General features: G+C 42.2%; 1 protein-coding gene across 1 annotated transcript in view; it reads right to left on the reverse strand.

The window, feature by feature from the left end:
• The window catches only part of LOC141096339 (complement factor H-related protein 5-like), a 158,138-nt gene extending 136,816 nt beyond the window's left edge, over window positions 1-21,322 (reverse strand). Inside the window, exons 1-2 of the mRNA XM_073582876.1 lie at window positions 20,998-21,322; window positions 16,333-16,515 (exon numbers count right to left, since the gene is read on the reverse strand). Coding sequence (XP_073438977.1) covers window positions 16,333-16,515; window positions 20,998-21,070 — 256 coding nt within the window. The 5' untranslated portion in view covers window positions 21,071-21,322. The remainder of the gene's footprint in view (window positions 1-16,332; window positions 16,516-20,997) is intronic.
• Window positions 21,323-23,630: the final 2,308 nt, after the last annotated feature.

The following is a 23,630-nucleotide window of genomic DNA, read 5'->3' on the forward strand; positions in this document are numbered from 1 at the left end:
TCATATTAACATGACAACCTCTTAAAGGTTCTACCCTCAAATACTCGTTATACCATATTGTAAACTGTATACTTGCACTTTGTCGAACAAGGGACCAATGTATGTGCAAAATGCAAGAGTGAACAACAAACATTGTACAAAGCATGCAGAGTATATGTACAGTATGTGGAAATGGGTAGTTTAATAGTTTTAACCCCTTCCCGACATGTGGGAGCTGTGTTCCTGCAAAGCGCCGTACATATACGGCGCCATGATCGCCGGGGCTCATGCTGAGCGCCTTCACAATCTGGAGCCGGTGTCAGCTCTATGTGAGAGCTGACACCCTGCAACACCGATTGCAGATATTTAACCCCACTGATGCCGCTGTCAATAGAGACAGCAACATCGAGGAGGTCGTGCAGAGAGTGGGCTCCCTGCGTGCTTTCAAAAGGATAACGCAATTCAATCACATTGTCCTGATGGTAGTGGGGCTCTTCAGGGTCCTGCAGGGAAGTTGGCTTGTGAGTGCCTGTTGAGAGCAGGTGCTGACATACCTCCTTCCCTGTCTGTCAAATGTTGAACTAATGCTCTACAGTGTAGAAGCGTTGCAGATTATCAGATCAGCAATTTGATACTGTACAGCAGGGGTGGGGAATCTTTTTTCTGCCTAGGGCCATTTGGATATTTATACCATCCTTCGGCGGCCGTACAAACTCCGCCCACAAAATACATCTTGACTCTGGCACTGGTTTCATGACTTAATCTTTCATTGCATGCCCTTCAGTGTTCAGTAGTGAACACTGTGTGTGTGTGCTAACAGAGCAAGAAGAAGTTAATGAGCTGGTGGCAATCAAAATACAGCTCCCTGCCCAAGAATGCCGTCCCTGAGAATCTGCTCGGGGGCCTGATAAAGGGTCATTGAGGGCCGTAAATGGCCCTGGGGCCTGAGGTTCCCCACCCCTGCTGTACAGTGACAATGTAAAAAAGTTTAAAAACATTATTGAAAAGTGTAAAAATATATATAAAAAATCCCCAAATAAAGAACAAAAAAATATTATTCCATTAAATACATTTCAGTAAAAAAGGAAACAAAAAAGAACACATATTTGGTATCACCACATCCAGAATGACTTGCTCTATAAAACTGTACACCATAGAAAAAAGAGCATGCACAAACAAGGGATCACCCAATAATATCATAAAAAATATATATAAACTTTATTGTACGACAAAATTTTCACAACACTGCAAAAAAATACTTTAAAAACATTTAAAATTGCAAACAAGCAATAATAGAAACTGGACCCATAATAAGGTCAAGCCCTTTATTCTGACTCCTCCTGATGACTGCGAGTCCCAAGTGTTCTAACTATCAGCTTCTTAGATAATTGTATAACTCGTACTCACAAAACCAGACATCCTCAGATAGTTTTAACTCCACTGGCAATGCAACTGTAGAAAGACCAGGAGAAACGATGCTGATTTCTTCCAAATTCTAGTATTAGTTTACAATGGACAGTAGGTAAAAAGGGGTAATTTGTACAGGGGAGTACACATGCGTATTAAGTAATGGCTGCTATAGGCTAATCTGAAGAAGAAGGGAGGAGGAACCTAATACAGAGCTCAACTACAGGAGGGACATAGGGACAATTTTCACACAGTCTAATTCTACCTAGCAACAACAGGGAATTTTGCTGATTAGAGGAAGAACAAAACAAAGAGAAGTATGCATTACAGGTTGTTCCCATTCGTGGGACACAACACTCCCCGTCTGAAATCGTCAGATTTCATAAGTCCTTGTGTGAGATAAGGAGAATCTGTCCCTCGACATCATGAAACCTGCAATGAGAGGAGAAAAGAAAAAACAATGCAACACAATGCAGAAATCAAGTCCATACTTGTAGTAAAATCGTAGAGCTTGAATAAAAAATGAAAAATGAGTCCAATAGAAACACATCTTTGGATTGGGGAAGCCGCAACATGCCAACTCTTCCACCAACCCAACAGTAGAAGTTCCAGTCCATAAGGGGAAGTTAAAGTTCAGTTGGGTTCTGATCCTGTGTCCTAGCACAGCAGTAGCATGCGAAGGTATGCTCCCCGCCATGGCAAAGTCCAGTGACTAAGATACATTCATGTGACTCCTGTTCGAAGGAGCCAGCAAACTGAAGCACTTGGAGAGGTTCCTGCAGCTGTAGTTTTCATAGATGCATCATAAGAAACGTAGACTTGTCTCTTGATGACGGTTGAAAGAATCTTTAAAGAACTACGGTGCAGTACTTGGGGTTGCTGTAAGGCCTTTAGGGACTTCTTCCCCGTCTTCCACCTTTGCTGTCTCTGAGATGGTAACATAGTGTTCCTGTTGATGCCCCAAGTAGCGAGCTGTCTCAGTGATGCCCTGCCTTGAACTGCAATGGGTGCTTTGAACCCCAGAGGACTGTGGATGCTGTTTTGAACAGACGAGGCTCCTTGTTCGATAGGAAGTTCAACACAGGGTGATGCTTGGGAAATGAACGTGTCTTGTTCGACATCCGGCAGTATGCTGAAGCTGCATTGCGTGGGGCAAATGCTAGCACCATTGGTAAGAGGAAGGCTGTTGAGAGAGGGGCTCTCACTCTGAGCACTGAAGTCTAGCATGGATTCGGCTTGACCAGGTTTGTGATGGAGATAGGCGTCAAAGGTTGAGAACTCAGTAGACACTTGCTGTGAATCCTTTGGCAACTCAGTCTTTGTGGGAAGGGAAGGTGAGGGATCTACCCAGCTGTTATAGCTGACATTGGTGGGTTTGATGCTCGTGACCCTGATGATCACCTTGTCTTCCTCTGTTGGTGGTGAGTTGTCCTTTGTTGTAGGACCGAGTGTTGTTCTCTCAAGGTTGTAGTCTCGAAGATAACGCAGACTTGAATTGTCAGATGGTTGTTGCTGACATTTAGTGTCCTTTGATTTCTCCTTCGTCCAGTAATGGCCTGGGTCTGGCAGGGGGGACAGGTCATGGTGATCTGATGTGATAAGCGTTTTGTAAGAGGAGATGTTGCTAGGATCCTGTGTCTGGTTGCTACAGACATTGCCGATGATAACCCAGCCTAGCTCGAGGCGCTGAGCATACGGTTCATTGAGTAGTCCGTGGATTTGTTGACGCATCTTGTGCAGTCGTATAATGTCTCTGCCGAGGAGAATTAGGATGTCTGCCTTGTCGTCCAGGGGTGGCATCTCTTTGGCTATCATTCTGAGGTGAGGATGCTGAAGAGCGACTTCTGGCATTGGGATTTCCTCCCTGTTGAATGTAATTTGGTTACACTCAACAAGCGTGGGTAGTGGTATCTCCATGGCGTCCTTCTCAAGAGAAGTTATAATGAGGCCACCGGCCCTTCTTACAGAGGTTTTTATAACGCCGCTGCAGGTGCCCAAAGTTTAAGGATAGACGTCTCCTTATAAGTCAAACAAGTCGAAGAGTTCTGACCTGGCCAGTGATTTGTTGCTCTGGTCATCCAGACTAACGTACACCTTGACTGCCTTCTCTGGATGACCCTTGGGATAAACCCTTGCTAGGCAAATCTTCGTGCAGGACTTGTCTCGAAGACCTTCTCCGCAGACTTCGGTGCATGAGGAATATACCGCAACTTGGCTTGTCGCTTGGTCTGAACTCTCCCCGCCATGGCTTGTGGTGGGAGAAGGTGTAGACGCAGAGTCGTGCTGTGATGGAGCGCTTGTACATGGTCTTCGCTGTCGCACTCTAGACACTTGATGGCGATGACACAGTCCTTCTCAAGATGTTCAGTAGAGGCGCAGCACCTGAAGCATACTCCAACTTCTTCAAGAGCTCCTGTCGTTCTTGAAGGGGTTTCTTCCTGAAGCCGATGCACTTCTTTAGGGGATGTGGCAGTTTGTGAATTGGACACTGGCGGTTTGGATTTTCAACCTTCCCACCTTCACTGCCTTTGTCTGGCGCTGATGTCGGTGTAGGCAGAACTTCTGTCTTTTTTGCAGACACCGGACCACTGCGGTTGCTGTCATGAGAGCACGAACTCTTGTACTTAGGGAATGGTGCAAAGCCGCTAGGTTCTTCATAGCAGAAGCTGGGGTCAGTTTTGCACTCTGCAATTTCCTTGATGAAGTCACAGAAGAAGGAAAATGGAGGAAAAGAGACTTGATTGGCTTTTTTGTACTTTGACCCAATAGTGGCCCACTTCTCTTGTATTTTGTATGGCAGCTTAGAAACTATCGTGTTAACGCCCCGAGCGGTATCCAGACAGCTGAGACCAGGTAGGTGCGTGTCTGCCTTGGCTAACTGGAGCTCTAGCAGTAGGTCACTGAGCTCTAGGAATTTTGAACTCTCCTTGCCAGATATTTTGGGGAAATCCTGCAGTACATTCTCTATGGCTTCAGGACTGCCGAAGCTACGTTCCAGTCTTTCCCATGCAGCCATGAGTCCAGCTGCTGAATTACTGATGTGGACGGATCTGAGCCACTTGACTCGCTCCGTGGATTGAGGTCCGAGCCACCTGATTAGCAGATCCAGCTCTTCAGCAGCATTGATGCCAAGGTCACTAATTGTGGCTTTAAAGGTATATTTCCAAATTCTGTAATTTTCAGTCTGGTCGTCGAATCTTGTGAGACCGGTGTTGGTGAGTTCTCGGCGTATCATGAGCCTTGCAAAATCGGCCATGTCTGTTCTTTCTGACTTTGGAGAAACATTTGCTGGCTGAGTGATGCTGTTAGCGTGGGTATTAGCTTCTTTGTTCAAGAACATGGGAAGATATGGAGTGGCGTAGGCGTTTAGACCAGCAACCTGTTTGTGACATATGGTCTCTGTTGTATGCGGGACTGGAACCACATAGTTATCAGGGGCATAGTGCCTTGACGGCATGTTAGGTTGCATGTAGACATTGTAGACATTGGCTTATTGCATTTGGTGAGGTGTAGGGTCAGGCAGCGTATTGACACATGAAGGAGGTTCAGGTTTGAATGTTTGTGGTCCATTGGACTGACCTTGAAAACTGGAAGCTGCAGGCAGATCAATGTCCTGATGCTCTAGAGAGAGGTCGGTGCTCACGGGAAGGTTGTTGTTGATGTTCAGGGTTTCGATGGTTTGACTCAGCATGTAATTTCTCGTACACTTAAGTGGGTCTTCTGTGTCGAGTTTGTATGAATTGAGGCTGCCTCCTTGGCTCCCACCTAGAGCCTGCTTGAAGACCTTTAGCTTTGCCACGGCTGCTGCATGTTGGTATTCCTTCTGCAGGACTTCTATTTCCGCCTTCTCGCGTGCAGATTCGGCTTCCATCTCTGCTTTCTTGCGTGCGGATTCAGCTTCCATCTCTGCTTTCTTGCGTGCGGATTCAGCTTCCATCTCTGCTTTCTTGCGTGCAGATACTGTTTCCTTCTCTGCTTTCTTTTGGGCGAAAATGGCTTGCACTTTCGTAGATTCTGCTTCGGCACGCACTCTTATGAGTTGTTCACGGAGGGTTGAGTACCTTGATGAGCTTGACTTGATTGAGTGTTTTGAGCTCCTAGTAGACCTGGATCTGTGCGATGTCACTTGACATTTGTGGAATTTTTGCTTCTGTTTTGTTCACAATGTCACGCACGGTGCTATCTCGTTCGGCATTGAGCTGTTGGAAGACCTCGCATTCTTTTAGTGATTCTAGCGTATTTAATTTCCGCAGCGTTGAGATGTATTTTTTACAAGTGTCTTTATAAGCCTGGTATGCAGAGTACAATTGTTCAATGGCTCCCTCTGGTGGCAACTCATGAGAGTCATACTGGGAGATGCTGTTAATGTGACTCTGCAGTCTTTGCCATAAGATGGATATATTACAAGAAAGTTCATGTTTAATGATTTCAAGGTTCTCTATAGCTTTCAGTGATGGCTTAGCAGAGCGCCTGGGTCTGTTAGTGGCTGAGTCCTCATATAAAGATATTGCAGTCTTTCCTTCAGCCATTGTAACTCACAGGCAGATGAGATCTGGGTAATATGAGCTGCAAAAAGCTACAGTCTCTGCAGTGAAAGGTGGGGGCTGGTTGTCAAGGAGACCAATACAAAGTTGCAACAGCCTGAGCTGGAGAGCACAGAATAACACAAATCTATATAAACTGCAGCTTCTCAGTAGCTTATAGATGGATCCTTTCTCTTGATTACAGACTGTGAACTGTTTTTAGTAACAGGATAAATCATTCACTGTGCAGCTTTCTGAAGTGAAGAGCACAGAGAATGTCTGCAGCCATGTAAGCTGCTGCTGTTGTGGCTTTACATTAGCCTTATGTTAAACATCCTCTTCTTGGATTACAGCTGTGTACTGTTCCTGGTCACAGCAACCCCCTTTTTACTATTCAAGCCCTTTATTCTGACTCCTCCTGATGACTGCGAGTCCCAAGTGTTCTAACTATCAGCTTCTTAGATAATTGTATAACTCGTACTCACAAAACCAAACGTCCTCAGATAGTTTTAACTCCACTGGCAATGCAACTGTAGAAAGACCAGGAGAAACGATGCTGATTTCTTCCAAATTCTTGTATTAGTTTACAATGGACAGTAGGTAAAAAGGGGTAATTTGTACAGGGGAGTACACAGGCGTCTTAAGTAATGGCTGCTATAGGCTAATCTGAAGAAGAAGGGAGGAGGAACCTAATACAGAGCTCAACTACAGGAGGGACATAGGGACAATTTTCACACAGTCTAATTCTACCTAGCAACAACAGGGAATTTTGCTGATTGGAGGAAGAACAAAACAAAGAGACGTATGCATTACAGGCTGTTCCCATTCGTTGGACACAACACCCTTGCTGCTCCACAATAAATGCTTGCTCCAAATCAGAGGGACATTGTGAGTAAATAATAAATGTTGAACATTCAGTATACAAGGCTGAAAATTTCAAACTTTAAAGAAATCACAGACATAGAGTGAAAAAATCCAATATAATGGATTACTAAATATACAATGCATGCATTAATGTTGGTATTGGAACCCTCCTTAGAAACTGCACATATGTTAAAGCCCAGAAAAACTCCCTTTATATTGTCCACTAGAAGGGACCTTAAATACTGAGCCCAGAAAATAGCTTAAATAGCAAAAAAATCCTAGCATTCACGCTGAATCAAAATGCATTATGACTCATGGATCAAAGAGAGGGGCCACTTTTTTGAGTCTGTGTCTGTGATTTGTTTAAAGTTTGAAATTTTCAGCCTTGTATACTGAATGTTCAACATTTATTATTTATTCCCATGAATCAGAATAGAAAGTGATCAGAAAATGTCATGTGCCCAAAAATTGTACCAATAAAAACGTCAGCTTGACCCGCAAAAACAAGCACTCATACGACTCTGTCGGCCGAAATATAGAAAAATTACAGCTGTCTAAATATAGTAAGGCAAAAACTAGTTTTTGCAATAAAAAGTGTCTTTTATTGTGTGACGGCAGTTAAACATAAAAACCCGATATAAATTCAGTATCGCTGTAATCGCACCGACCCGAAGAATAAATCTGCCTAATCACTTATTCGACACAAGGAACGGTGTAAAAAATAAATAAACCGATTCTTCACCTGCTGTTGATTTTTTTCATTCTGCCTCCCAAAGATCACAGTAAGGCTCTGCTCACATTTATCCTGCAGCCTGCGCTGAGCGCTTACACAGGGGTTTCCGTGTAAATCTTTGAAATATGTGATTCAGACGGAACCCTTGATGGAATATTCCCTGTAATAAGGCAGATGGAGGCACTGTGCACGTTGTCTGACCTGTGATCTGGCGGTGTCCGTCTTTCTAGGATTGCATAAAAGTGCTGTCGGCCACTGTTTTGTGCACTTCTGAAAAGAAGGATACCGTTGATCAGAAGCCAGATGGAGTCCAGAGCAACTCTGCTGCCTCATTATAGTGAATGGATCTCTCAGGGGTTTCATCTGAATCATGTCACTGAGAGATTTAGATAGAAACCTTAACAGAAGTGCTCAGCGTAGAGCGCCAGATAAATATGATTTCAAACATTATGTAGAATTTTACCAATAAAAGTTTCAACTCAATCTACAAAAAAAGCAAGTCCTTACTCAGGTCTGTCATCTGTTAATGTAAATATATATATATATATTTCATGTTACTGGTAGCACAGAGGCTCTGGAAAAGCGAAATGGCTCCTTGCCCCCCAAAGGAAATACAGCAAATTCTGTGCTCCCAAATCCAAATGCCCCCTCTTGCTTCTGAGCTCCAATGTGTCTAAACCACATAAAACATCCACATGTTTTGCATTTATGAAGCAATGAGAGTCTGCCTAACTTACAGATGCATGTCCCCAGAATCACAGGATGGTCTTAACGTGCTGGTCACTACAATGTACTGGTCACTACAACGGCAGTTTGCTATTTTCACTCAGCAACATCCACTGCTGCTTGTTTCTGGAAAACACCAATGGAATCACTACACCTATGAATTAATTCCCAAAGGGTCATAATTTCCAAAATGGGGTCCTGAGGGGGGGGATTTTGCTTTTCTAGCACTTATGGGCTCTTTACATGGAATCCGCAAACTATTCTAGTAAAATCTGCGATCCAGAAGTCAAATAGTGCTCCTTCCTTCCCAAGTCTCTCCGTATGGCTAAGCAGTACTGTGCATCCACATATGGAGTATTTATACATTCAGCAGATACTGTTGGACATATTTTGGTGCCATTTTTACTCATTTCTAGTGTTGAGCATTCCGATACCGCAAGTATCGGGTATCGGCCGATACTTGCTGTATCGGAATTCCGATACCGACTTCCGATATTTTTTCAATATCGGAATTCGGCATCGGAATCGGAAGTTCAGTTGATTGACGGCCTGACGTCATCATGATGCGCGGTGTGTGCGCATCATGATGCGCCGTCATTTCGGGCCTTCCGGGGGTCTCTGCCGGCCTGCCGGGGGGCTGTGCCGGCCTGCCGGGGGGCTGTGTGGACTGCCCGGGGTCTGTACTGGCCTGCCGGGGGGCTGTGCCGGCCTGCCAGTGGTCTGTGCACCCTGTGGGGGTCTGTACCGGCCTGCCGGGGGGCTGTGCCGGCCTGCCGGGGGGCTGTGCTGATGTCCGGGGGTCTGTGCAAGCATCGTCCGATGGGACTACAAGTCCCATCGGGCGATGCCTGCTACCATGACAGTGATTGACACATTAGCCAATGATGGGACAGTAGTAGTCCCATCATCCGGCTAATGTGTTAAATGTTAAAAAAAAAAAAAAAAAATACTACATACATACTACATGCATGCTACATACATACTACATGCTACATACATACTACATATATACTACATACATACTACATACATGCTACATACATACTACATGCATGCTACATACATACTACATGCTACATACATACTACATGCATGCTACATACATACTACATATATACTACATACATACTACATACATGCTACATACATACTGCATGCTACATACATACTACATACATACTACATACATACTACATGCATGCTACATACATACTACATATATACTACATGCATGCTACATACATACTACATGCTACATACATACTACATATATACTACATACATACTACATACATGCTACATACATACTGCATGCTACATACATACTACATACATACTACATACATACTACATGCATGCTACATACATACTACATGCATGCTACATACATACTACATGCATGCTACATGCATGCTACATACATACTACATGCTACATACATACCACATACATACTACATACATACTACATACTACATATATACTACATGCATGCTACATACATACTACATGCTACATACATACCACATACATACTACATACATACTACATACATACTACATGCTACATACATACTACATATATACTACATGCATGCTACATACATACTACATGCTACATACATACCACATACATACTACATACATACTACATACATACTACATGCTACATACATACTACATATATACTACATGCATGCTACATACATACTACATGCTACATACATACCACATACATACTACATACATGCTACATATATACTACATGCATGCTACATACATACTACATATATACTACATGCATGCTACATACATACTACATGCTACATGCATGCTACATACATACTACATACATACTACATGCTACATACATACCACATATATACTACATACATACAATACATTCATACAATACATACATAGACATACAGTACATATAACATAGAGTAACATACTTACCAATACTTGTCACATTGTTCCCCGAAGCCATTGTCTTTTCCGGAATAAATATTAACATAACAAACCACAAAAATACTCACCCACGATCCGAAGCAGTCCACGAGTGTGTCCCACGACAATCTTGGGTAGAGAACTGCAGCATCAGATGATGCTGCCGTTCTCTACGGGCTGCAGGAATCCAATGACGGAAGGTAGGTATCCTTCCGCACTGTATTCCTCCGCCACTTAAAAAAAAAAAGTCCCTAGTCTCACTTTATGCCATTGCTGCGTGGGAATTTCCCACACAGCAATGGCATAAAGTGAGACTAGGGACTTTTTTTTTTTTTAAGTGGCGGAGGAATACAGTGCGGAAGGATACCTACCTTCCGTCATTGGATTCCTGCAGCCCGTAGAGAACGGCAGCAACAGCTGATGCTGCAGTTCTCTACCCAAGATCGTCGTGGGACACACTCGTGGACTGCTTCGGATCGTGGGTGAGTATTTTTGTGGTTTGTTATGTTAATATTTATTCCGGAAAAGACAATGGCTTCGGGGAACAATGTGACAAGTATTGGTAAGTATGTTACTCTATGTTATATGTACTGTATGTCTATGTATGTATTGTATGAATGTATTGTATGTATGTAGTATATATGTGGTATGTATGTAGCATGTAGTATGTATGTAGTATGTATGTAGCATGCATGTAGCATGCAGTATGTATGTAGCATGCATGTAGTATATATGTAGTATGTATGTGGTATGTATGTAGCATGTAGTATGTATGTAGCATGCATGTAGTATGTATGTAGCATGCATGTAGTATATATGTAGTATGTATGTAGCATGTAGTATGTAGCATGCATGTAGTATATATGTAGTATGTATGTAGCATGTAGTATGTATGTAGCATGCATGTAGTATATATGTAGTATGTATGTAGCATGTAGTATGTATGTAGCATGCATGTAGTATGTATGGAGCCTGCACAGCCCCCCGGCAGGCCGGCACAGCCCCCGGCAGGCCGGCACAGCCCCCCGGAGCCTGCACAGACCACCGGCAGGCCGGCACAGACCACCGGAGCCTGCACAGACCCCCTGGCAGGCCGGCACAGCCCCCCGAAAGGCCCGTACAGACCCCAGAGAGGCTGTACAAGGGCAGGAAAGGGTTTTTCTTATTCCGATACCGGAAGTCCCATAGACTTAAATGGGACTTCCGGTATCGGAATCGGCGATACCGATACTTTTTTTAAAGATCGGCCGATACCATCCGATACGATACTTTGAAGTATCGGACGGTATCGCTCAACTCTACTCATTTCACAATATGAATATGGTGCTAGCACACAATCTTGATGGTAAAAATGTAAATTATTTTTTCTTCACTCCCAATGGTATAAAATTCTGTGACACACCTATGGGGTCAATATGATCTCTGCATCCCTGGATGAATTCATTGGGAGGTTGAGGGGTACTGCCAATGTAACATGGCACCCTCAAGCAAGTGCAGCAAAATGTGCACTGTAATATGGCGTTCCTTCCCTTCTGAGCTTTGCACTGTGCCTCAACAATAATTTTTGACCACATATGGAGTATTGGTGAACTCAGGAGAAATTGCACAGCAAATTTTGTGGTCCATTTTGTTCTGTTAAACATTGAAAAAGTAAAGAAAAATAGGTCTAAAGGAAAATTTTTGTGAAAGAAAGTTAATTTTTCCTTCCACATTCCATTAATTTCTTCTTGAATGTGTTTTTGAGTACCTTGATGGGTGCAGTATTTAGAATGGTGTAATGAGTCTCTCGCAAATGAGTATGAGCCCTAAAAATGAAAAATCACTGGTCAAACTTTAACCCTTATAACTTCCTAACAAAAAAGAATTATGTTTCAAAAATTGTGCTAATGTAAAGTAGACATGTGTGAAATGTTATGTATTAACTATTTTGTGTGACATGATTCTCTGATTTAAGGGCCTAAAAATTAAGTCTGAAAATTGCAAAATTTTCTAAATTTTCACCAATTTTCAGATTTTTTTCACAAATAAATGCAATCATATAAAAAAAGGCAATTTGAAAATGGCGCCTGCACAGTAGCAGCTATCTGCGATCTCCGAGAGCTGTTACTGTGTAGGCGGCACCATCTTAGAGGAGGAAATTTTTTTTGTTCTTCTCCAGCAAGATGGCGCCACCGGCATGTGCGCAATAGCAGCTATTGAATCTGTAGACACCGATAGCTGCTTTTGCGCAGGCATGGCAGGCACCATTTTCAAATTGACTTTTTTGTCCTTGCTCAATTAAATCAACAAAAAGGAATAAGTGTAAAGTACACATGCGATTATGCTGCAGCGCTGGTACCACGGCTGGCACCTCCCTGCAGAAGCATTTTTTTTTCCCTTCACTATGTACATATATTCATTATGTAAACTAGTGGGCAGGACAGTGAGAGATCTGTGACCTGTCAGCAGACTGCATTGTGAATATCTAATCTGAGCACCACATACACCAACCCTGCCTTAGGACATGAGAATCTCATTAACACAAAACTGAAAATAAAGATTAAAGAAAAATCACAAGACGGATTTCATCAACCAAAGTATCATTTTATTCAGTATAACGGTGCCGACCTGACACTATGTGGGGAAGGTGACCTGATGGACGGATGTGTCAGTAGGGAGAAGGGATGGTTTGTGCACTTTTGATGGATATTGGCAATGACAGAATGGAAACAAATGGAATAGGAGGGCAATACCTAAGTTTGACCACAAGATGGCAGGGGGAGCATAGTTCAGGACATGACAGCAGCTTAGGGCTTTAGAAACCACTTAGTCATGGGGGGCGGGGAGATAAGAACCCAGGAGGGGATTTTCCGAGAAGGGAGATAAATAGGACAGTAGAGGGTTCCAGAGGGTTCCAGTCCCGGGAGGAGCTCAGGAGGAGAAGCATCATTAAGGAGAACGGACAATGGTGGAGAGCTCGATCAGGGGACTGATAGGAAGAGACAGACAGGGGGGTAGGCCCCGACTCAAAGAACTGCAGAACGCGCCGTGCGCGCCGAAATGCAACATGCTACGTTCGGCGCACACGGGTGCACCTTCAAAAGTGCGCAGCGCATGGCAAAATCCTGCTAGCGCATGGTCAGCGCATGATCTGCGCACCCTATGCTAAAGATAGGGTGCGCAGATCGCAAGCGCCCATGTGCGCTAGAAGGCGGCGATGACCGGAAGGGGCGGGCAGGGAGCCGGCAGGGGGCGGGGCTTAGCGGCGGCTGTGCGCAGGCCGTCGCTGCGCTATAAAGCGCAAATGTGAAACTAGCCTTAGAAAAGTTTCTTGGATCAGCGTCCTAGCACTGTGATGTATTAGTTATGGCCACTCCTAGGGGTACCGCGAATTATACAAAAATGGGTAGTGTAGTCTCTTTAAAAATGTCAGGCAGGTCATGTTGTAGATAGAGAAGGCTTCCCTTAAAATGTAACACTACTTTTATATAATTTTTGATATATTGTTATTCTAGTAAAGTACTGTTGATCGCTGGAGGTCAAGAACTCACAGACGGCCTCAATAGAAAGTCTCTGGGTCTATATTCATGTTTGAGCGTAATCAATATGCTGCTATCCATTGGTTTAACAAATAGATGGAGGTCTCAGGACCAAGATCCCCAATCAGTACTATTACACAGGATACAACATATAAAAAAGTAGTTAAAAGTTTAGTTACACTTAGTTTTCTAATAAAAAAATACTATGTCCATCTGGTGTGAGAATAATAGGGCTCATACTCAATTGCGAGAGACTCGCAAGATTCTCGTCCGTGCCTCTCGCATGAAAACCTGGAACTGCCACCGGCACAGCACTCGGGCCGGAGCATGAGTCCACATGTAGTTCTATGCAGCCGCATGCTCCGGTCCGAGTACCGGCGGCAGTGCCAGGTTTTCATGCGAAAGACTCGCACGAGAATCATGCGAGTCTCTCGCAAGTGAGTATGAGCCCCTACACTCACATACTTCTTAGAAGAAATGAAAAAAAATTGCTGTTTATATAAGGTTTTTGTGTAAATTAGGTTTCTAAAAATTTGGAGCATTATTTTTTTTCCACAACCCAACCTATATTTAAAAAATGAATTCTTGCAAATTCAAGGTTTGTTTTTTTTTTCATTTAGAAATCCACAAGTATATTAGCAGCAATAGCCAAACTCAAACTTTATTTTTGCTAATGAAGCATCATTTCTGAAGGGTCAGCTGTGATATCATCTATTGTGAATGGTAGATCTGGTGTTCTCTGCTGGGTATAAAGATGTTATCTGTAATTGTAATTCTGCCTCTGATGATAAGGCGCCTGCTGAAAACTGTTCCTGACAGGACAGGAAGTATGAAAATAAAATAGTCCCAATGGCCAGGGTAAAAATTATAAACTTAGCCATTTTTGTTTAATACCGAATGTGACATGAAAAAATTACAAAAAAAAATAAAAGCAAAAAATTACATTTAACACAAAAAACCTGAGTTAAACAATAGGTCATTGTCTTATGGCACAATCCCTTAAAAGTAATTGTGACGACAAAGTGTGTTCTGTCTCTGTAATAATAAAGCAATAATCAATTCTTATTTGCACCAATGAACCATGTTTGTGTCACTCTGGAGAGGCTTCTAGCCTCCCATTATATTGCCAGAGAAAGCAGCCATAGAGAGCTTAGGTTTTTTCTTCAGGTGAATATTTAGTTCATATGGTGGTTTTACACTTACCGTAATTTTGCGGTCTGATTTTGCGGCTCCAATAGCTTTCTATGGGGCCACAAACTCAGTCCGCAAAAATTCAATGGTGCATCGTGTGCCATACGGCCGTGAAAAAATATCAAGCTTGCTCGATATTTTAAAGGACGTACGGATTCGGCACCCATTTAAATCAATGGGGGCCGCAAAAACAAACCGGAAGCTTGTTTTTGCAGCACGTATTCACTTCCGGTTTTGCGGAATGCCATTTCTTTTCTCCAATACTATTTCCATAGTATTGGAAAAAAAAACGGCAATCTGCAAACTTTTTTGCTGCATGTTATTGCGGTACACCATAAAAAATGTGGCGATGCGGCCTGCAAAAACGGGTCGCAATAACGGACCGCAAAAAATGCGGTAAGTGTAAAACCACACTAAGAACTCAGTCTGGCGGCCTTATAAATTGGACGGAGATCAGAAGACGGTGCTCGGACTGGCCAGTGGCTGTCTCAACCAGAGTGTGACATCTTCATGTATTTCTTTGCAGCTGTCATCCTCCGGTCGTGAGAGCTGCTCGTCATTCTGTGCAATGCGTTCTGATTTTCATCCAATTTATACAGCCCTTTGACTCTTCCTTTATAGATTCAGATATAAAAGTGAAACAGCTCCATATATATTTTCAAGCCTGACTTCAGCCTGAAGAAGACCAACATTTTGCCTGAACATTGCTCGATATACTTCCAATGTAGGCACCAGAAATTAATAAAATTCACGGTGCAAATAAACTCAATGAATGCTGTCTCCATCTGCAAAATGCAGTCTTTGCACCTATGGTGGAGGAACCAAAGAGACTGGCACAGATTATAAAGATGTGATTAAGGTGCAAACTTGAAAAATCTGGGTTATTAGGAGGTAGTTGAAGAGGGCAGTCACTCATGATGCCTAGTTGCCCAAGAATGGTTAGGGCATATTCTGTATTGCAGTTTGTTCTTTTTCCATTTTGCCTAAAAAATACCGTTTGTGCAAATATGACCAGATGATTTTTTTTATATGTTGTTTGAAAGTTTTAGGCATCCTGTATAATATCTAGGAAATCCATGCAATACCCGAGTGTCATACAATGCCAGTAACATGGTATATCATTCTGTATTTATAGCGAGGACTTTATAACAGGTCATTAATAAAGGATGTTTTATTTGAACTGCCAACGAACCTCAGAATGAAAGTCCCTTCAGTTTTTGCCTGCAGTACCCCTGTCCACTCGCAGCACAAGGAACTGCTTTAACCCAATTTTTTACCTCTGGTGATCGCAATTCTTATTCAACTTTGTACGACATTCATGGAAGTGTTGCATGGACTGTAGTTGCGTAATTGTCCTGTAAATTACTGCTAAAATTACTTTACTAATGGAGTAATAAACAATCGCATATGTCTGGTGAACCGTTAGCTCTGCGTTGTACTTACTTCTACAGAACCCTTTAGAGAACACTTGCCATTTTCCTTCCATACAGATCCTTTTAATTCGTCCCAATGGAGAATATCCAGGGTGGCAACTGTAAGTTGCTGTGCTGCCTATTGTGTAGTTTTCCACATCCCAGTCACCCAGTAGCAAGGCATTTTCTATTTTTGGTGGTTTTCCACATTGAGCTAGAAAAAAGAAAAAGAAAGAAATAAGTGAAATTAGGATCCAAAATTGGATATTTCACATGATTTTGGCACCGCACTTACTATACCTTCCTTAGCAATGAGCACCATACTTATTTATTTATTTATTTTACTCATTTATATAGCGCCTTTAATTCCACAGCACTTTACAGACATTATTGGCACTGTCCCCGACGGGGCTCACAGTCTAAGATCCCTATCAGTATGTCTTACTTAGTTATTTATTCATAACAGAATTTTCTGAGGTTAATATTCACAAGAAATGTCCCTGCAATTAATCTTAACCTTAAAGGGGTTGTCCAGGCTTTTCGCATAATCTCAGTGCACATCTAGGCTGCAGAATGATGACAATAAGTAATTTACCTTCTGTCACCAGTTTGCAGGGTTTTCTAGATATCAGTGTCTTGCTTCTGAGCAGAACATCCAAGGGGGGTGTGTTCTGGCATTGAAATGAGAACTCTTCATTTCCTCCTACTCTACTTAAAACCTGCCCTCTATAGCAACAACCCCACCCTCCATAGCAACAGGCCCTCCCTGTCCACATGAACAAGCCCTCCTCACACAGTAACAAATCCTCCCCCTCTAGCAGTCTCAGTGCAGAGAGCAGAACCACACAGCTGCTCCACCCCCAGACACACACTGAACAGTGATATATGGAAAGTGAAACTTTAGTGAGGAATGAAAATCATAGTAGAGTAGGAGGAAACGACCAGTTCTCATTTCAATGCCAGAACACCCCCCCTTGGACGTTCTGCTTAGAAGCAAGACACTGATATCAAGAAAACCCTGCAAACTGGTGACAGAAGGTAAATTACTTATTGTCACCATTCTGTAGCCCAGATATGCACTGAGATTATGTGAAAAGCCTGAACAACCCCTTTAACCTCTGTATAAGGCCAGGATCACATACGCGAGAAACTCAAATGAGTCTTGCATCTTAATACCCGGCACTGCCGCCAGCACTCGGGAGTGGTGCGTGCAGCTGCATGGAAATACATGCAGTCGTACACTCCGCTCCCGAGTGCCGGCGGCAGTGCCAGGTATTAAGATGCGAGACTCATCTGAATTTCTTGCATGTGTGATCCCGGCCTTACATAGATGTCCTGACCAAGCTTTGCGCTTACTAAAGACTACCAAATTATGAGGCCATAGTGGGAGACATCTACAAAGGATACTAGGATACTGAAATACCTGTTTCACTTATGTTTAGGGTCTCAATGAAATACCTAGGTCTGAAAGACCCTTACAATACAATCCCTTTCTAGGAGATTATACTTGTAGAGTACATTAATGGGGTTGTCAGGTCCAACTTTATAAGTTTGCAGTCACTCTGTGTGACTGCAGGGTTATGAGTCCCCCTAGCGCTTGCACTGTGCGCTGCCGTGATTCACCATTTTCTCAGCTGGGACCCGAGGGTATGTATGCGTTATGCATACTCCAGACCGAGGCCATCTAGTGGGCGTGGCCTCGCTCCATACACTTGTATAGAGCAAGGCCTCGCCACGTCCAGTGACGCGGCCATCCGGAGTGTGTGACAAAATAGAGCATGTGGCCTCACTCTATACAAGTGTATGGAAGCGAGGCCATGCCCACTGGACAGGCTCTGGCTGGGGGTATGTATAACTCATACATACCCTCCGGTCCTGACCCAGAAACAGTGGGAGCATTGAGAGGTTATTCATAAGTCTGCAGTCACACAAAGTGACTGCAGACTTATCAATTAGGGCAGGATAACCTCTTTAAACTGAAGTTTCAGTGAAGTTCTTTCATGTGAAATAAAGCATATAAATGATCTATTTTGGTGAGAGACTTGGCATTGACACTCCATGAGTAATAAAGCCTTTGAAACCACTTAGCAATTGAAGACGGTCTCTGTCAGCTAAATTATGCTATACTAGGAGTAGAGATGAAAAAAACTGACATCAGTTAAAAAACCTATGTTTGAAGACGGATGTTTATGTAATCCTGAAATCTGCTGATGCAGCCCAAATGATGAAAACTATATCACAGCAAATGGCTTTAATATAGTATTAAAACTCTGTTTCAATTAAAGCTTTTTTAGGCATTTTGTTTTCATTGTAATATACACTACATTGTATTTATTATACTGTATGGCCCTATATATTGATTCATACTGTAATGTCTAAGTCACACATGAGCAAATCAAAACTTTATTGCACAACTTCTTATTGCACAACTTCTTATTGCACAACTACGCGTTTCCATTGTAATCCACAAAAAAAGAGTATTCCAGTAGAGCCTCGAAATAGAGAATTTTGATTTTTCAACACGTCTGCATAGCCGAACTCATTGACATTTGATACACATTACAGGGGAATTACACCAAAAATGTAAAATAATTGGGGCTGATGTATGAAAACCATCCGGAAAAACTCTTTCATTCTACCAGAACTCCGTCAGGCGCAATAGATCTGACAGGCACACAGTAATTAGTTTCACTTCTCTCTCCTTGCCCACTTATCAGAAAACCCCACCCCTCCTAGTTATCTCCTGACTCTACAGGCTCTGTGAAACCTGATATCACAGTGACTCAGCAGACCTTCTAGTGAGCAGATATCAACACTTTGGCTTCTCAGGCACATTGCGCCTGATTTCAACACAAATTGAAAGGTTAGTGTTTTTTTTTTTATTCATCACGATTGTGTATTTAGCTTGTTTTATGAAGGATTAATGCTAAGTTAGTGTACATAAGTACTGTTTTCTTAGACAAAAGGAGGGTGGCTTCTAAGGCACATTGCGCCCTAACACATACTCTTTCTCTCTTGCTTCAGATTTTCTGCTGCAATGGCCAGAAAACAGTATGATTCATCTAAACCCCTTCATTTAGAAGAAATTAAGATTTTTTTGTTAGAAGATGATGAGGAAGAACCAGCAGTAACTGAGGATTTAGAGGAATCTAGTGACATTTCATCTGAAGATGAGGTAGCAGAATGTAACACTGATTCTGGAACAGAGCAGGATGGTGATGACACTGATACAGAGGAAACAGACACAGATCTAGCTTATTATTTGGGCAAAGATAAAAATACAAAGTGGAACAAAAAGGCACCCAAGAACAAACAGCGCAGAGAATCCCACAATATTATTACACACCTTCCTGGAGTTATTGGAAGTGCTAGAAAAGCTAAAACTGCAGTGGAATGTTGGAGTAATCTAATTACAGATAGCATGTTGGAAACTATTGTTCGGTTCACTAACCAGTATATTGACACAATCAAAGAGCAATTCTCCAGAGAGAGGGACATCAAAAACACTGATGTGATTGAACTCAAGGCACCTTCTAAAAGACGCAGTTGTACTACCTGCTCATTTGTATCTGGTTTCAGAAGGCTTTCTAAATATGACTGCAAAATATGTAAAGAATCAATCTGCCTTTCCCATGCAACTTTCGTCTGCCAGCCTTGCTTTTCTAAGTGTACCTGTGCTGCTTCTGCTGCAATTGAAACCACTGAAGATGAGTAGAAAATAATTAAGTAACATCTAAGTGCAATATCCTTTAAGTTTTTTTCCATAATTTTATATTTAAGAAATAGTTAAGTAAAGATAACTGGAGCCTATTTGGTGGTACTACCGAAAAGTGGTACTTTTAGTTTTAATAAGTTTATGGTTAATAAATGTTTTTTTTTGCATCTGATTTGGTGTAATCTCTTTTAATACATTCCTATGAAGGTCACTGACTACTTCTATAGTCCTGAAATTGAAATATGTAGCTACTATAGGTGGTTTTCTGACCTGTGCTTGTCAGGCACATTGCGCATGAACTGAGGAGAATCTATATTGCGCCTGACGGAGGGTTAAAAAATAAAAGCTGATCTCAGATTGGCAGCTATGGACAAGAAAGGCAATAAAGATCAATTTCATTTTAGACATTTTTCATGAAATAAATCCACAGTATGTACAAGGAATTAAGGATTAGAAAAAAAAGTAATTTTTTGTTGACTATAGGAAAAAAAATCCTGCGGTATTTTACAGGAAAATAAATGTTGTTCAGCAGATTTTATTATTATTATTATTATTATTATTATTATTATTATTATTATTATTATTTTTATGACTTTTCATAAGATTCTGGATACAAGATCTTTTAGATTGTTAAATTAGATTTTATATATATCTTATCTGTCACTGTGGAATTAGAAATATGTATTCACAGTTATGAAGAAAGTCACGTTCGCACTTAACAATGTTGTGGTTTCCACCCTCCCTGGTGGAAAAAAAAAAAGAGAGAAAGAAAACCATTGTCCATAAAGTATAAGGAATATTCCACACACCAAAAAAACATCCATCATACTATCCAACACAGTTATGGCAACCAGTACGGAGCGTCCGTCACCTGCAGCGGAGCTGGTCAGATATCATTATCTGTACATAGAGTAATCTGCTCAGATTACAATAAAATCCTAAAACCTTGTAAACTTTTCTAAACCCGTATTGTGATCTCACCTTGATCAGACGGCAGTGCAGCATAACAGCATAAACTAAGTGATACCAGACCAATGACGTCCAGTCTAGGCATCTTGGCTCGGATTCGGTAACTTCTGCCTTGGGATTGCAGATCAAATACGAACTTCCCGGCTATTTCTGCCCTTTATATTTCTTTTCTCAGTTCTCCTTTTGTGGTGATTTTGCAGTCTTGGTTATTTTACCTTTAGCTTTGTTTGTCTGTTGATCTGAAAGCGTTAGGGATTTTCACGTTGTGGGATTTTCATCTAAGCAGGGACAAGTCATTCTTTGTGTGCATGCAGCTGTCTGAAGAACATGTTTTCCTGTTTTTTAGTTAATACTGAAATCATGGAAACATTTTTTTTCAGCTTAACACTCACTTTGCCAGTTTCCTCTCCCCACACTGAACTCTTCAACTTTGTTAAAAAAAAATCCAGATAAATAAGGGCCTGTAAAAATAAAAGACCAAATGGGATTAACGTTAATTTGGCATTTAAAATTGCTGTGATGTACAACAACGTGACTGCCGGGACCAACATTTTAACCCTTACCACTGATGGCTCTCTCTCTGCCCTTCGTACAAATAACCCACATTATGAATTCCTTACTTAAAATGCCATCACTAAACCACTTAATGAGTCATGTAAATTCTTACCAGATGTAAAGCCATACTCTGACCACCGAATCCAGGTGCACAAATCGGTCTTCAATTCTATCACTCGCCATACCTTATAAGGAGGTATCAAAAGTGCACTAAAATCAGAAATAAGAGGAAGAGAATGTATGACCAACAGTAAGAACATGACCAGAACAAAAAAAATATCCATAAGGGTAGGCAGCTACAGAGAAGGCAGCAGGAAAGAGACAGCCCAGTGCATGAATGGGGCTTATATTAATACACATGCTGTTGGACAGCCTGAATACATGTGAGGAATGCCTGTTTGATAGGGAATTCCCTTATGTATTCAGCCTGTCTAACAGCCGCAAATCATGCAGCTGCTGCAACAAAAACTAAATCTCAGAGCACTACAAAATACTCGGAGGACACCCGAGCATGCTCCGGGAAACCCGAGCAACGAGTATACTCGTTCATCACTACTAGGTACATCTAGATTAATAATACGTAGGGGAGCAGTAGCGGGATTAGCAATCTTAACTTTGCATTACGTACATACTGTTATGGGCACTTTAGTCTTGATGTACTAATACAAATATAATAAGGTAGACCTGCCCACCAGGATGCCTTTACCCCATTCACTGAGAGAAAGCAAACATTGTTAAAACGGGAGGGGGGGGAGTCGTTAAGTAGGACAACTATGAAACATTTTTGGTCTCTTAGCTGTAACTATTGTGTTTAAAGCACTGGTGTTTATAAACTTATCAATCAGCACATTCTCTCTTTAGTAGTGTCACGGTTCTAATCTGCACCACATGATCTGCACTGTAACTAGACGGATCATACAGACACTTTTGTGTGGACTAGAAATCTGTTTCTTAATGCATTTTTATGAAATTCACATTAATGTGCTCATTGAAATGTTTTGAAAAAGTGACTTTTGGTCAACACAGAAACTGCTTTTGATTCCATGTAGTTACAATTTGGGTCACATTGTGAAGATGAGGACCAGTTCGGAGTTGATAACGGTGTAAGAGGTGTAAATACTTGATATAATACCCTGTTTCGGGACATTGTTGTATAGATACACTGACTCTTGTTGGACAGACAGATTTCCCCTTTCAGGGATTGTGAAAGGAATGAATATGGGCAGCAGAAGCAGTTCAGGCCGATTTTACTCATTGGGTGGAAACGAGCTTTATGGCTACTCAACTTTATGACAGGAATCTTGGATGAATTCAACAGACTGTCACTTCTCTTTCCATGTGGTCTCCCGAAGAGCACAAACTCTGTGCCTGTGGTCTCTCTCACTCTTTACTGCTGTTACGGTTCTCTCACACTCTGACCGTTCTCACTCATAAAGCTGCTGCCTACTTGGCCTCCTTCCTACCATTATGTCTGGGTTCATAGCATGTCTGCCACTACTCATGCCTTTCATATTTCGGCTTCTCACTGATTTTGGGGCCACAAGCACGACATTTCCTAGCCTTTTACTTTATTCTACTTTGCTCAACCATCGTCTCCTTGATGGCACATCCCCACTTGCAGGATCACTCTCTCCACACAGCCCACTTTACTTTTCTTTCCTCATAGACAAAGTTTACTGACTTCCTCTACAGACTCTCTCTCTCTCTCTCGCCCCTCTCACAAATATCAGCAGCTGATTCTGTGGTGCCCCTGAGGGTCCGGTCGCCACAGAGGTACTGCACCTCATCTAGAGGTGTGGTATCCCACCCTCAGGTAAGGAGGGATCACCACCCAGAACTCCTAACACTCGCACCCAACACACACTAGTTTAGTCAGGGCAGCTGGGTGTACCCTTCGGGAGGATGGCCTCATCCCAGACTGGCTAGGAAAGGGTGTTGGGGAAATAGTGTGGAAGATAGGTGGGAGGAAGATAGTGGGTTGAGCTTAGGAAGTGGAGTGATTTAGAACAGCCAATCAGAGGAGAGAGTGGGCGGAGTTAAGGCTGAGGTAAAGGATCTTTCTGGAAGATCCAGTCAGTTGGTGACAGGAC

Source organism: Dendrobates tinctorius, unplaced genomic scaffold (assembly GCF_039654945.1).
Source record: "Dendrobates tinctorius isolate UK_male_01 unplaced genomic scaffold, ASM3965494v1 ptg000074l, whole genome shotgun sequence".
NCBI classification, from domain to species: Eukaryota; Metazoa; Chordata; class Amphibia; order Anura; family Dendrobatidae; genus Dendrobates; species Dendrobates tinctorius.